The 15,149-nt window shown below is 40.0% G+C and overlaps 1 protein-coding gene across 1 annotated transcript in view; it reads right to left on the bottom strand.

Annotated features, from left to right (window-relative positions):
* Positions 1-4,240: 4,240 nt before the first annotated feature.
* MAP7 (microtubule associated protein 7) overlaps positions 4,241-15,149 on the bottom strand; it is a 133,604-nt gene continuing 122,695 nt past the window's right edge. Inside the window, exons 17-19 of the mRNA XM_087817185.1 lie at positions 13,563-13,665; positions 7,683-7,906; positions 4,241-5,992 (exon numbers count right to left, since the gene is read on the bottom strand). Of these exons, the coding sequence (XP_087673311.1) occupies positions 5,982-5,992; positions 7,683-7,906; positions 13,563-13,665 (338 nt within the window). The 3' untranslated portion in view covers positions 4,241-5,981. The remainder of the gene's footprint in view (positions 5,993-7,682; positions 7,907-13,562; positions 13,666-15,149) is intronic.

A 15,149-nucleotide genomic window follows, 5' to 3' on the forward strand; every position in this document is an offset into this window, starting at 1 on the left:
TGACTTTTCACTCCTCTGACTCTACCGAGTCCCTGCTCAGCCCCCTCCCTCCCTATTCCCTTTAAAGATACCCAATCACCCCTGTGCAAATTGAAGTTTGCAGTTCATCCTGGATTCCTTTCCCTATTGCAACAGTATATTACTGATTAACACCTGTCCTTACCACTTTACCTAGTGTCTGGTTTTATTTTTGCTTTCATGTTTCTTTACAAAACACAACACTTATTTCATTAGCCATTCATATTTCCATACCACTTCCACTTGGTCCCTATAAAGAAATCTGGGGGAAAAAAAAAAATACATCCCTCCCCTGACTAGCAATTTCTGTAAGTAGCGGTAGCAATTTTTTTAAGTTCTTGACAATTTTCTGAATTTAGCATGTTGTTAGAAAGGTTGTCAGATTTTTTTTTCCTTTTGATTCTTTCTTTCAGAAAATGCTACAAACTCAAGACTCCAACTCTCCCCGAACTTGGCAGAAGCAGCACAGACACAGCGCTTTGGGGATTAGGAGTGGTCACCCCATGAGAGACTTCAAGGACTATGAAGAGGAGTAGGGTTTTAAAAAATGTAGCGATCTCAGCAAAAATGATTTGGGACATCAGTACACAACTGAGAAAACATGAGTTCAACAGCTGGGAACCACTGGCCTGACGATAGAGTAAAAATAATGATGGAAACATTTGTGTGATCACAGATGATCACAGGCCTATATCCGCACAGAAGTTAAAGCATGTTCACTGTTGTTAATTTATACCCAGCAAGCACTGAATTATGCTGAAAACATTCGTCAATTGACTGGCGTGTTTGTGTGACAAAAAGAGAATGAGAGCACTAGACTGAGTTTTCCAAGTTGAATTTATTCATTTCTTCAAGAACAAGAGCTGTGTTTTTAACTTTTTAGGGGTGAAAATGTCTTATAAAATTATGCTGATAGGCCTTAGAATAATGTTATTTTTCCCGGAAGCCAACCCGACAACAAGGATGTGAGTACAAGCGGTCGGGCTGGCTGGTGAAGGGAACACCTCTAAGGCAACGGGGGTCAGACAAGGAGAAAGGCGACCAGAACGGAGTGTTGCCAAGCCAGCTGTCACAGGGACGGGAGCTGAATCCAGTGAGGAAAAGGGATACTCTGTACCCTTCCCCAGTTTCCTGACATGTCAGCGTAGATGCACGGCCTGAAGGAATGGGCCACGGAGACTGACCATGAGAGTAATTTTATTTATTTTTACTGTTCTCACCTTGGCAAAATAATGTCAGTCGGTGTTGGTTCCCCACTTACCCTTTCCAACCCTCCCCCAGTGAAATCCAAGCATCCGAAAGCCTGGGACACTGACCTGCAGCCCGAGGCCGTGTCACTCGGCAGCAGCTGGCAGGGCGGCTCGGGGGAAGGGGCAGGTTCCTGCGGCCACTCTGCGCAGGGCGACTCGCAGCAGCAACGGAACCGACCGAGGGGTGCCCTTGCTGGCCCTCAAGCCCAGCAGCGGCCCCGATGCTTGCCTTCCTGAGCCCCCCTCCCCGACATCCTTTGGAAAGACGACTCTGTTTGGAGAGGAGGAGCCGTTGGATGCGGTCTGAGCAAGGTTTGCTGAGCTCCCCTCTCAGCAGGGCTTCGGGGACTCCTGCGGCGACACCCAGCCTTCCTGAGGGCCGGCCCACGGTCACAGCAGCTTCTGCACAAACGCTTATGACCACGCCTGTGGCCAACAAGGTAATTCTCATCGTCAATACATAAAAATATAAAGCAACTCTGTTTTTGAAAGGAACATATTGGGACGAGTGGAAGGAGGAGTAACTACGAATTTAAATAGTAATATGGTAACGCTCAAAAATGATTAGAGACTCAACTTGTTAAATTGTTCTAGAGAAATGAGTTCACATCTGTTTAGCTTGCTTGGTATAATACTTAGAATGGGGAACTTGTATTTTTTTAAGTGGAATTTAAGGCCACAGTTGAAAAATAGCAGTGAAGTTCCCACCTCTGGAGCAGTGTCCTGCTGGCCTTGCCAGAGGCCCTCAAACTGAAGACAGAAAATGTTAACATTTAGTGAACAATTATTCTGCGTTAGAAACTTACACTTACTCTCATTTGATTCAACTTTATAATGACTATGACAGCCCAATGCGATGGGCATTATTCTCGCATGTACGGATGAAGAAATTGAGACCTGGGGAACCCCGGTTAATTTACCAAGCCTCAGGCGGCTCACAGGTGTTAGGCCTGGTATTCAAACCTGTCTGACGCCAGACACCAGCTCTTCACCATTTTTCTGTTGCTTCCAACGTTAGCCTTGTTTTTTAACCCTCTCCCTTTAGTCTTCTGCAAGGTCTCAGAGATCCAGAAACTCAAAAGTGATTGTTAGTCCTAATAATTCATGTGTACACTTTTATTTTTTTATCTTTATTGATTTCTGAGAGAGGAAGGGGGAGGGAGAGAGAGAGAGAGAGAAACATCAATGATGAGTCAGTGATCGGCTGCCTCCTGCACGCCCCCGACTGGGGATCGAGCCCGCAACCCGGGCATGTGCCCTGACCGGGAATCGAACCACGATCTCCCGGATCCTAGGTCGATGCTCAAACGCTGAGCCACGCCCGGCAGGGCTATGTGTACGTTTTTAAACAGCAATTTAAATTTTTTTCTTTTGACCTTTACCAATCTTGGCACTAATTACCAAAATTACTTTTAACCTCGAAAATTGTAATCATACCTACCAACATAACAACCCAAGGAGTAGTCACCAAGGAAACAGTCACTAGCACAACATTTTATTTGCAGCACATTTCAAATTGCCCCTTCTGTCCACAAGCAGGCCCTTCTCCCTTCCTCTTCCTGGCGTTTATAGCTCCTATTCCAAACCAATGACATGCCAAAGGGCGTGAGAAAATGACAGCCCGGAGCATTTCTGAGAGTGCTTAGTAAAAACAGCATGTGGAGGGGGTGGTGGCGGGGGCATGGTGTTTCTTGACAGTAAGGTCATTTTAAAAAGTTGCTTTTTGCAACCTGATCCAATAGCTATTTCATCACGCCTTTTAATGTTCTATGCACAGTATAGATGTAGGCCAATAAATTTTTTTTTTAATATATCTATTGATTTCAGAGAGAGGAAAGAAGAGGGAGACATAGAAACATCAATGATGAGAGAGTCATTGATCGGCTGCCTCTTGCATGCCCCTAACTGGGGATCGAGCCCACAACCCGGGCATGTGCCCTGACCGGGAATCGAACCCCGATCGCCTGGATCCTAGGTTGACGCTCAACCGCTGAGCCATGTCCAGCCAGGCTGTAGGCCAATAATTGAATACTGTCCATCAGTTTTTTTTAAAATGCAATAGGCAGAATTTATTGGTACTTTTTAAATTTCTTTTAACATATACAATTTATTAAAAAATGCTTTAATATAAACTTTGTGTGCATATATAATTGAACTTCAATCTCACCCTGGAGTAGGCCAGGTAGCATTTGAAGGACCCCAATCTGGTGGCTAGGTGGGTGCTTTAAATAAGTCACCTAAATCTACACCAGTGTTAATCAGCATAAGGGATATTAGTAATATTTCATTAACAAAAGGAACTTGAAGGTAAGTGGTTGCCTAGAAAATTTTGAGAGGCAAAAATGCATGAAATGAGGTATAAGAATATGGCAGATCCTGCAAGCTCATGACTTTTATTAGCTCGAGTCTAGAGCTCTGTTTGCCCCTGTGCCACTTTCCCCTGAACCCCACACATTTAAGACTGTTGCTGATCCAATTAGGTTACTTAATCCTGCCTTCAGAATATTATTGCTTCTGCTTCACTGTGAATCTTTCAGTCAAGGTGTCTACGTGATTATGAGCAGGGAAGAATCTTCGCCAAGCTTTCCATGGCCTTGCTTGCTAATATTTGTTCATGTGAAAGAACTGTTTTGCTTTTACTGTAACATACCACCAGGTAGTGAGGTTATGCAAGGGACATATAACTTTACCGTCCAGTAAAAGCTGGTGACTATCTACCAAATGAATCTGTGATTGGTGACGGAACTGGCCTAGAGAATCTGCAGTGAGGTGGAGGGGAACTGCAAGTCCATCCACCCTCATTCCATGGTGAGCGTTATTTGATCCCTGAGCACTGCCATTAACGTGGTGCCTACAGAAGACCTCTGTAGACCTCTTAACTGAACTTCAAGAGCTGGACAGAAAGCAATTCAGCCATTTGGGTCAAAGTCATCCTTTGGCAGTATCATTCTTAAGACAAAGTTAACAATTTTATACCACTTCTAATTAAAACTTGATTACTCAAAAGGCTTTCAGTTTGCTAATGATTGCTCAAGTTTAAAAATATAAATTAAAAAAAAAGTCAAAATAGAACTATTGCTCTAATTTTAAATAAATATATTCTATATACCTGTTCAGAGGAAGCTGAGAAAATGTCATTGAGGACAAATGAAGGGCAATTGGAAAACTCAAGAATTAACATGAGTAAAATTGTAACATAGGAGAAACCTAAAAGTAAAACTATGTCAGACACATTTAATGTTTCATGCTAGGTTGATTTAAGTAAATAAAACAACTTTGTTGAACAGACATTTTTAATATGATTATGTGTACATGGACAACTGGTTATTGGGAAAACCTCCAAATTAACGTTTTAACAAATTACAGCTATTACTAAAGACGATATGCTTGGATTTTAAGGAAATAGTCCAATAAATGAATAGTCTCTCATTCAATGGAGTAGATTAACCAATCTCTCTTTTAATAAAAACCAATACACTACAGTGCTAGAAGTTTACCTTTTTATAACTCCACATATACACATGTGCTCACTCTCCTTCAATATTTAGTCACCTGTAGCCTCTCAAATGGTAAAATAAAATGGAATTTATATGAGGAGATGAAAGTGCAAGTTTGTACAGCTAAGTTCAGCAGCAAAAGTAAAGAAGAAAGCAAAGTGAGAGCTGATGGGTGCCACGCAGAACGAGGACATTCGTGACTGTGTCCTGCGTGCCAAACACAGTCAACGTCCCATCGTTTTTTCATTGCTCTTAAACGAGCAAAACCAAATTCTTTGTTTTATTTAAAGAAATATTTATCCCCCCTCCCCCCAGCATAATTTGTCATCAGGTAAGGCAAAGATAAGTCCCACCATCACTGGGGACAGCAGCAATACACAGACTTTGGAAATAACCCTGAATCATCAGTAACATTCTCTCATGGTAACATAAGGAATGAATCTAATAAATGAAATCTGCACTGTAGTCATATTATTCTAATTTATTTGATTAGTTTATCTAGAAAGACTTTATAAATACATTATTTAAGAGGACAGTAAATTATTTTCTTGCTCTGAAAAAATAATGTTTTTTTTCTTCACATTTAAAAACAGTTTAGTAGGCTTTTGGAAAACGAGATGCAAGGATGTGACTGCTGGGTTTGCAGAATGTCCGTGTACAAGTTACATTTACAAGAACCTGCTGATCTGCCAATAATTTGCCTCTACAAATAGAGCTCTTTACAATATTATTTAAACAAACAGGCTTAATTTAAACACCTCTCCTATTCACTCTACTTGTAGAGCAAAGAGGTACTTATTTTTCAAGTATTGCATCGTAAAAGGTAAATTTTTGTGTGCCAATTTTACCTGTTAGCTTTTAAAGACTGAATATCTATGTGAAAAGTCATGCCAAGTCAGCCAATTTCTTTTACAGCCAAATGCTCTCATCTTTCAGAGAATTAAAAAAAAAAATTTGCTAAAAGAAGTTCACTGGAAAAAGCCATTTTAAAGTACTGGAGAACGTGGAGCATTTCTTTTTTTCTATTGGCGAAATTATTAGAAAAGCTTTCCAGTCTGTTGTCTTTAGCTGGTTTTAATAAAGTCTTTTCAAAATGATGGTCAAGGAATCTTTAGAAAACTGGAGGATGGGGGATGCTCCTTTACGGCATGGAAGGAATTCCATTAATTGTAGAAATTCTTATTAAATTCCTGCTTTGGTTCTTCAGAAGAAATTCTCATATAACTTCTATATTAGGAGACAGAAAAAAAGAACAGATTAATATACTTACCTAAAATCTTATTTAAAGAATGCTATAGTAATATCTTACATTTCTAAAACTTCACCATGCTTTTAAGAATAGGCAGTTTTATCAGGATTCATGATCACATATTTAAGTGAATTCTACCACTAATAGGAAAACACATGTTCTTCACTTCAAGTTTGGCTATCTCATTTACTTTTCTAAACTGCACACCACGATTGTACTTTTCTTTGAGGTTAGGGAATTACATACGTCTTTGTATCCTCAGTACCTGATGCTTCTGTCTCCAAATATATGTTGGAGATTAAATAACTGTTTGTGAATAAATAGTCATGCCCCCAAAAGAACCCTTACATCACTTAAGATCACAGACATTGGACTACTTTCCTATAGAAGGTCTGAAGGGTGGGCACAGTGAGAATGGAATGTGGATAAATCGAGAAGTGACTGAAGGCCTGACAAGTGAAGCAGAAAGTCATCTTGGATGTTCCTGCCCTCTGTGAATCTGTGATATGACAAAGCAGCAAGCTGACCAGCAGTGTTTCCACCTGGGATGGGCCTTACAGCTTCCTTTACAGTCTCGAAAAGTGGGTTACTACAGTGAAGCTATACTCCCAAAGTCAGTACATTAGAGAAGTAAAAAAGACTTATTTGGATAGGTGGTTCAACATTGGCTTTTTCGACAATTTAAAGTGGGAAATATTTGTTACAAGTTCACTGATGGAATGTAAAAGAAAAAACAATTTGATCACAAATAATTCTTTACTGACTCCATTTAAACATGCTGAATTTGGCCAGTTCAGTTCGTAACAGTGTAATAAAGATATGCTGGTCAATACATGAAAGTGATCCGCTGGGAAGAGACACTGATAGAATTCAGAGATTTGATAAAAGATGGAGCCGGGGTTATCCTACTAGTCCTTGAGACTAACGGGACCTGGCTGGTGAGTTGCTATGACCACTAGGTTGGTAACTTTTGATGTACTCCTTGTATCTTTGGGCGCGTTAAAGCGACTGTTCTTCTGGTACAGACTTCAGATTAAGTGTGAGTCCCAGAGACAGAGTACAGGAGAGTCACTGGCGGTTTCAACAGCAGCTATAGTTACTCAAGTTGGGATGGAAGGCCCTTGGGCTCAGCGAGCTCCTAGTTGGGACGATGGTTCCATTACGGAAATCTTAACTACCTCGTGACAGGAAAAAGGACAAGAGTACACGGCCCGGGCTGCTTAACCCAAACAGGAGGAAAACGACGGCGGAACACGACGGCAGTCTTCAAACATCGCAAGAGCTGAGAAAGATGGAATAAAAACCAAACACCTTTTCTCCAGTGGGCAGAACTAGCCCAATGGTCCCCAGCTTGTGTCGAGGTATTAAGTGCTTGTCTTTCTCTGATGCACACTGGGCAGTGAGCGCTGTTCCAGGAGAACAGGCCCATGGACCCCCAAAGGGTGCTGCACGCTGAACTGCCACACTGGGTAGAATAGGAGGGGCCCTAGTAATTGTCCAGCCCAACTCAAAATTCAATTTCTTTGATGCCTGAATAATCTTGTCCCTGTGGCTTATTTGGTCCATTAGAGGGCAAAGCGTGCCACAGTCACACTGAAGAAGGTTCATTCCCTCTTGGGTGTCACATATATCTTGATAATTACTGAAGGGAATTCGCAGCAAGCTTACCTGCTGTCTGTTGTGTCTGAACACCATCTACCTGAGGCAGGGGCCCAAGCGTCCCTTCATCTTCAAAGGCCAAAATTGGATTCAAAGGAATCTCTGGGTTCTCACTATTGGTGACATCTAATCTGGATGGTTTAGATCCAACGGGTAAGTTTATGATTTCTTCAAAATTTTCATTCTCAAGAGATACTCCGTTTTCATTTGGTTGCTTTTCCAAATTGGGAGTACTGGGAAATTTAAAAAATCAAAATTAATTTTGATATAAAACTTATTAAATGGAATAATTTATTCACTAGAATAGATCATCATTATCATCATCATCATCATGAACAATCCTATATACATTTAACAATTTCTACCATAGGCATTTCTACATTCCTTTGTCTGATAAAGAGTCATTAGGCTCTTCACTTCAAAGATGAGAGGATTATGTTTGGGGATCAGGGGAATGATCTGCACAAAGTCACACAACTACTGGCAGAGAGTCCAGACTGTCTGCATGATCTCTTGATCTCTGGTCCTGTGCTTTTCTCATTGTGCATTCTCTACACTCCCTGGCTATTCAAATTCTAGCCCTTCCTGGATATCTCTGGCTTCCTAAAACACAAGCATAATTTTATAGGTAAATTGTTCAAGATCGACCTTCTCATCTTTGCTACTTGTCTTCCTCTGACCCCACCTTGATTTTCATTGATTAATTCATGTCTAGTATCTTGGATTTATTTTTGAGGTACCTTTAACTGGCCATCAAATTCTTAATTTTCTACCTACAGTTTCTCTTAGGTGTTTCACCCTCTTCACAAGCTCCATAACTAAATTGGTGGTCATTTATGCTATATGCTCATTAGTAAGCTTTACAATGAAGTAAAACCATGCCTATGCAGCAAATGAATGCTAGACTAATTTCACCGTTCACTTCATCTGACTGCAGCAGTAAACATGTATTTGCAAGCTTCCTATTTGTTCAGCGCTCAACTCATGTATGAAAAATGACCACATCTGATAAAATTCTAGACTTCAAATTCCAAATGGAAAATGAAAAAGACTAAAAATATAAAGCAAAAATTGTGAAGGTTTTGACTTCTCATACATACTGACCATAGATGGAATGTCTAGTTATAAAAAGAGGTCTATGGAAAGAGACAGGCTTGGGATCAGAAAATCAGGTCTCTAGTGTCAGTAATGCCAAATGCTTGAGCTTTAGCAAGTCAATTTGTCTTTTTCCATCTCCTTCCCAAATGATAAAATAAAGCAATCTTTCCATTGCTTTTTTTTTTGAGGTGTCTTTGCTTTTCCCCCCATACTAGGGAAATATTTGCTTTTCCTAATCAATGATAAGTACTGATTTTGTGAAACACATTCTAAAACATTTCTGATTTGAATACTATTTTGGTATATTTTAAAGTATCAAATGTTTTCCCCTGGAAAAAAAATAAAGATGCCTGCCCTAAGTACCTCACAAGGCCCTGCAAGGTAACACTGAAAACATTATTTATAAAAGTGCTAGGAAAGAAAAACATAAAAGTATTACGCAGGCTCAGAGCATAATGGTGCCTTTCTGGTATTTCACCAAGGAGGGAAGAAGAGGCTTGGCATCACGGCAGCCTGCACGAGCACGCACACGCATGCATACACACCAACACCTGCCCTTCCAAGCGCCTGGGCTGCCACACCCCTCCTCCTGGTCTTACCCAACACCAGTGGGCTTTCTGTAACCAGGGGAACAGTCCTGGTTCTCATCCCAAAGAAATTTTAAGAAGTTTTGGCAAAAGATAAAGCAGAAGGATGCATGTGCAAAGCCCTCATCCCTCAGCCACCTCGGCCGCCCCGTCCTTGGAGGCTGCATGTGCTAACAAGCTGCGACGGCGATGCCAACCCCAGACTTGGTCAACAGCTGACTTCCTTTCCTCCTCCCAACCCTACCTGGCAACCCCACCCATTCTTATTTGTCAGCCATTAGGGGAGTAATTGTACCATATGCTTTGGATAAACAACTAATCATTAAATGTTCAGGGGACACTGAGAACGGCAGAAGCTGTAGAACTGTAACTGAAATCACTGAGCGTGTATTCTCAGAGGAGGGGCACCAGCGTGTGGATTCCTTCTTTGGCTACACTCTGGAGGTTGGAGTTGGATGCAAGGCTCTTGAAGCCTATGTACTTCTCTTGGTCGGTACAAAATCCAGAAAAGGGGACTGGGACTATGGCAGGAATCTGACAGTCCATACTGCTTATTGTAGCCAGGACCTTGTTTTTTCCTAATGTTTATTATCATGTCATAACAATTAATTTTAAAAGTGACATATCTCTTTTTGTTTGAATAACAGGGGCTTGGGACTGTTACTTCTCCATTAGGCAAAAAAACTAAGTACAATGATATACTCCTAAGATTTGGAGGAAAACCACTAGGTCAAACACCAAAATTACTACAAATCCCTTATCTGACAGGAGAAACATTCTATGGAAGAGACAGCCCCCTGGGGCTAAGAACAAGCATAAAATGTCCTCTGGGGTACTAGGAGGGTAAGATAGCCTGAATACTCCTGAGTTTTTTTAGCTTCTAGAATAGAGATTCTCAGCTGGGTGTGGGAGAACTATTAGAATGGTTTGAGAAATTGAAAAGAATTTCCTGCCCCATCCTTTGTGTTCACACATTTATCCTTTGTTTCCTGTTCCAAAGCAAGTTTCCTGTTCATGAGAAAACATTCTCCTCCATCAATGGGCACTTCCCTCTACAAAAACTCTCTCAAGAACCAGAAAGGGCTTCTGGAGTAAGAATCATCCTTGCTCAGGTTTCTGTATTTCTCTGAAAGCTGGCCAGAATTTTGATGACTCCAATCTTCTTCAATTCTACCTATTGTTAGTGGGAGCCTGTTGGGCAAGGATAATGGCTTTCAGACTTTAAAAGGATTGCACACCAAAAGCTGAGAGCCAAAGAAACCACAGAGGCGGCCATGCCACTCAGGCCCTCCAGGTCAGGAGCAAGGTTCAGGGAGTTTTTCTGCTCCAGGAACTGCTGTTCTTTCCCGCTGCTAGAAAAGCAACATAAGGAGGACTGTGGATTTCCACAGGGTACCAACCACATCAGGTTCTTTGGAAGGGACCCTGGGAATCTCCAATCTGTGATTTAATTCATGGTGGGCAAGCGGGAGGCATCTATAACTCTACATTGGGTGCATAGTAGGGTATTTAATCAACATGCTGACTCCTTATGAGGATTACGGAATGCTTCATTAAACAATGTGCGAGGAGGTGAGAAAGAATGACTTTGGTAAATTTCAAGGTCAACTTGAAATTGGGAATAAAAAAAGAACATCAATGGATGTAATTTATTTGTAATTTTAAAGTCTTTAACAGGTTTTCAGATGCAAAACTGTTTACAAACTTGAGTTCCCACTGAATCAAAGGAAATGTGTACTCAAGAATAGGAGACTATCTCAGGGAAGGGTATTAAAGGGAGGTATCAGCAGGTCCTTCTCTAGATGGAGGAGTATGAGTGGCAGAGAGCCTGAGGGATCAGTGCTAAGACTAGGTTAATTATAATCTAGAGGCGTGCAGGATGAAAAATTTAAGGATGCAAATAGTTTATTCCGGGAAATGCTAGTCATAAGAATAACCCCTTGAGGATAATATGGAAAAATCATTAAATGTAGGCAAGGTAAAAACAGTGATTTTAAAGAACTCTCTGATGAACTATCCTTAAAAGATGGAGAGCCGTCAGTCACAATGGAGGTAACAGATCTTGGAATCACTGTAAACTGTTTCCTGGTGACACTGATTCCTTAGGTTTTGATGGTGAAAACAAGACCAATAAAATTCGAGGCATAAAGTTGGGACACCAGATACAACACAAAAGCATTTTTCTACACTATCACACTGTAGCTACACCCAGTGTACTGTGTGTCTTTTGGACACTGCACTTAGAAGGACGAAAATAAATAACATCTAACATTTGTTAGATGGTTCAACATAGTTTTCAGACCTCCCTCACAGACACTATTTCACTGGAGCCCCAAAACCTTGTGGGAAAGACATGTCCCTGTCCAGATGAGAAAACTATGTCTTACTTAAGTAGGTTAATTCCAGAGTCTATGGTCTTCTCAGAAATAAAACTAGGATTCCAACCTGAGCCACACCAGCCAGGGCCAAGCAGTGTTATTTTTAACTTTAATTTGTGATTTGTTGTTTTGACTTTCCAGATAAATAGGAGCTATCAAAATTTTAAACCTAAGTTTATATTTGTAAAAATAATAAAAGTAACTCTTGGATAAGTCTGGGAATCTGCTAGATTTTTTTTTTTTCCTCTAAAGGGAGACACACTGGAGCCAAAGGATTAAATCTATTAGGGTGATTCCTGTATTATATCCTAATGTTTATATTGAAACTAATCTGGATTTTCCTGTATTGTGAGGTGAAAGAGTAGAAAATGTCTCTGCTTACATTTCTCCTAGTTGTTTGACAGGGATCATCTTACATGCACGACAAAGGACAATTTGTTACTTGGGTAAATATGGATGACACCAGTAAGTTCACAGTGCTGTACATTTTACATTATAAACTATTGTGCTCTGTGTGTGGAGGAGGCTAACCGAAAACAGAATTTTATTACTTATATCATTTTATATAGTAAATTTATGTTTCAGTTTCTTATATATTGATTAATAACTTGGTGATTTTACCACTGAAGAGAGTCAGCTAACGTATAAATTAATTTCATTGATCAGATAGAATTATCAGTGGCTTAATAAACCTATTCCTCATCATAATAATGGGGTTCGCTCTGTGGCGCTTTTTATTTCTTCCTAAAAAACTCTGAAATTAACGAGTTGAACATCATAAATTATAGCAGTTGGGAACAAATATTTTATTTGAAAATCAAACTGTAACTAAAAGAATAAAACATCCCCTAATATACATCTTAGGTAATTATGACAGTAAATTTACTCAACAAAACTGAAAGCTTATTATTAAGATCTCTCTCAGGAAAATTATTCTCTTTGGTTGGCAAAATATAAAAAGTTTCACTGTCCCAGAAAGATGTCATTAGATATGATTTATGAACATTTTAGGATGACAGTCTTTCATTGTTGCCAATTATGCTGTAAGGTGATGTGTAGTGTGCAATTTTAGACTTAAAAAAATTAATTTGAGGACCATCAATTTTCTGATGGTAGCAGAGGCTCTGGCATCAGAAACTGGAAAACTCATTAAGTAATTAATTAAATTCTGAAAACTAAAATAAATCATAGCTGAAATTTTCAACATTATTATAACTATGTCTACAAGTTCTTCATGACTGTATTATTAGGCACAGCTATGATTGCTCTCATTTTTCATTTTTGAAAGTGCTCTTACGATGTTGTCGATATAAATGCAAGGAAAGAGAAAGGCAATCTTTCAACACATGCTCCTTTCTTGACTGTTAGCAACTGTGTGATTCTTCAACAAGCCCTACTACTACTATTAATATGTCATAAGAATTATTGATATCTAAATTATTTTACTGTGGAACAAATACTGACTCACTAAATATTATAGCAAAAATACAGTTGTTGTAGACCACTAATGGGTGTGCATATGGTCTAGATCACGCTATCTATATAGAGAGAGAAAGGTAAAATTATTTTTTGCAATTTTCTTTAATAGTCACACAAAACCTTCACCATCATATTTACAGACTCAAGAAAAAAAGTATTTTCCCTTTCTCACAGTACAGAATTACTAGATCCACCAAAATTTAATGAACCTAGATAAACATAAATCCTAATATGAAAACTCTGAAATTCTATGAGGCCCAGGAAATTCTGGCGGGACTGGTGGTGTGAAAACAGGAGTGTCTGCTCCAGTGCATGCCAGTGAAAAAGGCCCCAGCTGCTTAACTCACCTGTCCACAGTCACTTTTGATTGGTGTGAGGTAACCACATGTGGGCTGGCCGCCGGGTCTCCGCTGCCTGGAGAGTTCATCATACATGGAAGTGCAGATACCACTGGAAGGGGCAAAGAAGATGGAACAAAGGGTTATTACCACTCTCCTGTCAAACCCAAGCCCCAGGAGCTAGAACGCCTGATTCTGTCCTGCCTCTGCTGGTTATCAGCTGCGTGACCTTGGGCAAGTGACAAACTCTCTGTGCCTCAGTTTCCTCACAGATGGTACCTACCTCATAGGCTACTGTGAGAAGTAAATGTATTAACACATACAAAGTACTTAGAATGGTGCCCAGAACATTTTAAGGGTGAAAACCAGTGTTATTATTTTTGTTTGTACTAAGTTGACTCTGGACAAAAAGTATGTAATACTTAAAGGAAAACAATTGATGAAGATAGCAGTAAGCTGACTTGATCAGAACGTGGCTGAACATCTTTACTGAAGGATTTGTAACAAATCACCATGAAATAGCTTCAGTGATAAAAAATATTTTTTAAAACTCAGTTTAGTCCTAGTCACACTTGGAATGTCAGGGATTTCATGAGCTGTACTTAACTGTGGCACCTTGTTGTTCAACACTCAATGTCAGAGTCCAGCTTAAGCCAACAATATTGATGACTGACTCTAAAATTTGGGCCAGGGTTACTTAAAGTCTTATAAACCTTCATATAGGTCAAAGTTGCAGGGAAATCTGTGGCAGTTTATGGTTTTATTTGATGTGAGAATAGCTGAAATAATTCCAACAAAGTGTTATTTCAACAGCTGACACAAATTTGATAAAATGTCAGAGGTACAAAGAGACTGATAACTGAAGTAAAGAAGAGATTGATCATTTGAAAGCTGCCAACATTTGCAAAGCTGGAAACAGGCAGCTTCTGAGAAGACTTCTGATGGGTGTGTACACTCGCCTACCTGCCTGCCTGCCCTAGAATTCTCATTGGAGCACTGGTAACACCAGTCAGCCCTCAACCAGACGTGGGGCCAAGAGAGGAGAAATACCTGTTAGCCACATAATCTTGGGCCTCTTTTTAGTGATAACTCAAACCAATTTTTTGAGTATTGATATATAATGGTATGGCAACTGACAAGTGTAACCTTCCCTCTTGCCTTTGGTTCTATCTCGGATTGAGGTACAAAGAATACTGAAAGAACTGATAGGAGAACAGCAGGGAGGGGAAAATAAAGAACAAGAAGCCAGGCCATGCACACACTGCAGCATCAGCCCCTCAAATAATCCTGAGCTGGTACAATTTACATCCTGATATGCTCATTCTGATGGCTCACTGGGTGCTATGCCTGCTGACAACCTACCCAGTACAACATTCTTGGAGACACCTACTAAAAATGCAACGGGGTTAATATGCAACCACTAGGGCTACTCTCTAAACAAATACAATTAGGGCATCTTTAACAGAGCATGAAAACCTCACAATAAGCAATCATGACACAGAGAAACTAGGATAGTCTCTATTGAAATAAAAACAAATCCCACCATACAAATATTTTACATTTGAAAACCCCCAGAGCTGACAGAGAATGTTCTTT

This window comes from Miniopterus natalensis, chromosome 5 (genome assembly GCF_054644295.1).
Source record: "Miniopterus natalensis isolate mMinNat1 chromosome 5, mMinNat1.hap1, whole genome shotgun sequence".
NCBI classification, from domain to species: Eukaryota; Metazoa; Chordata; class Mammalia; order Chiroptera; family Miniopteridae; genus Miniopterus; species Miniopterus natalensis.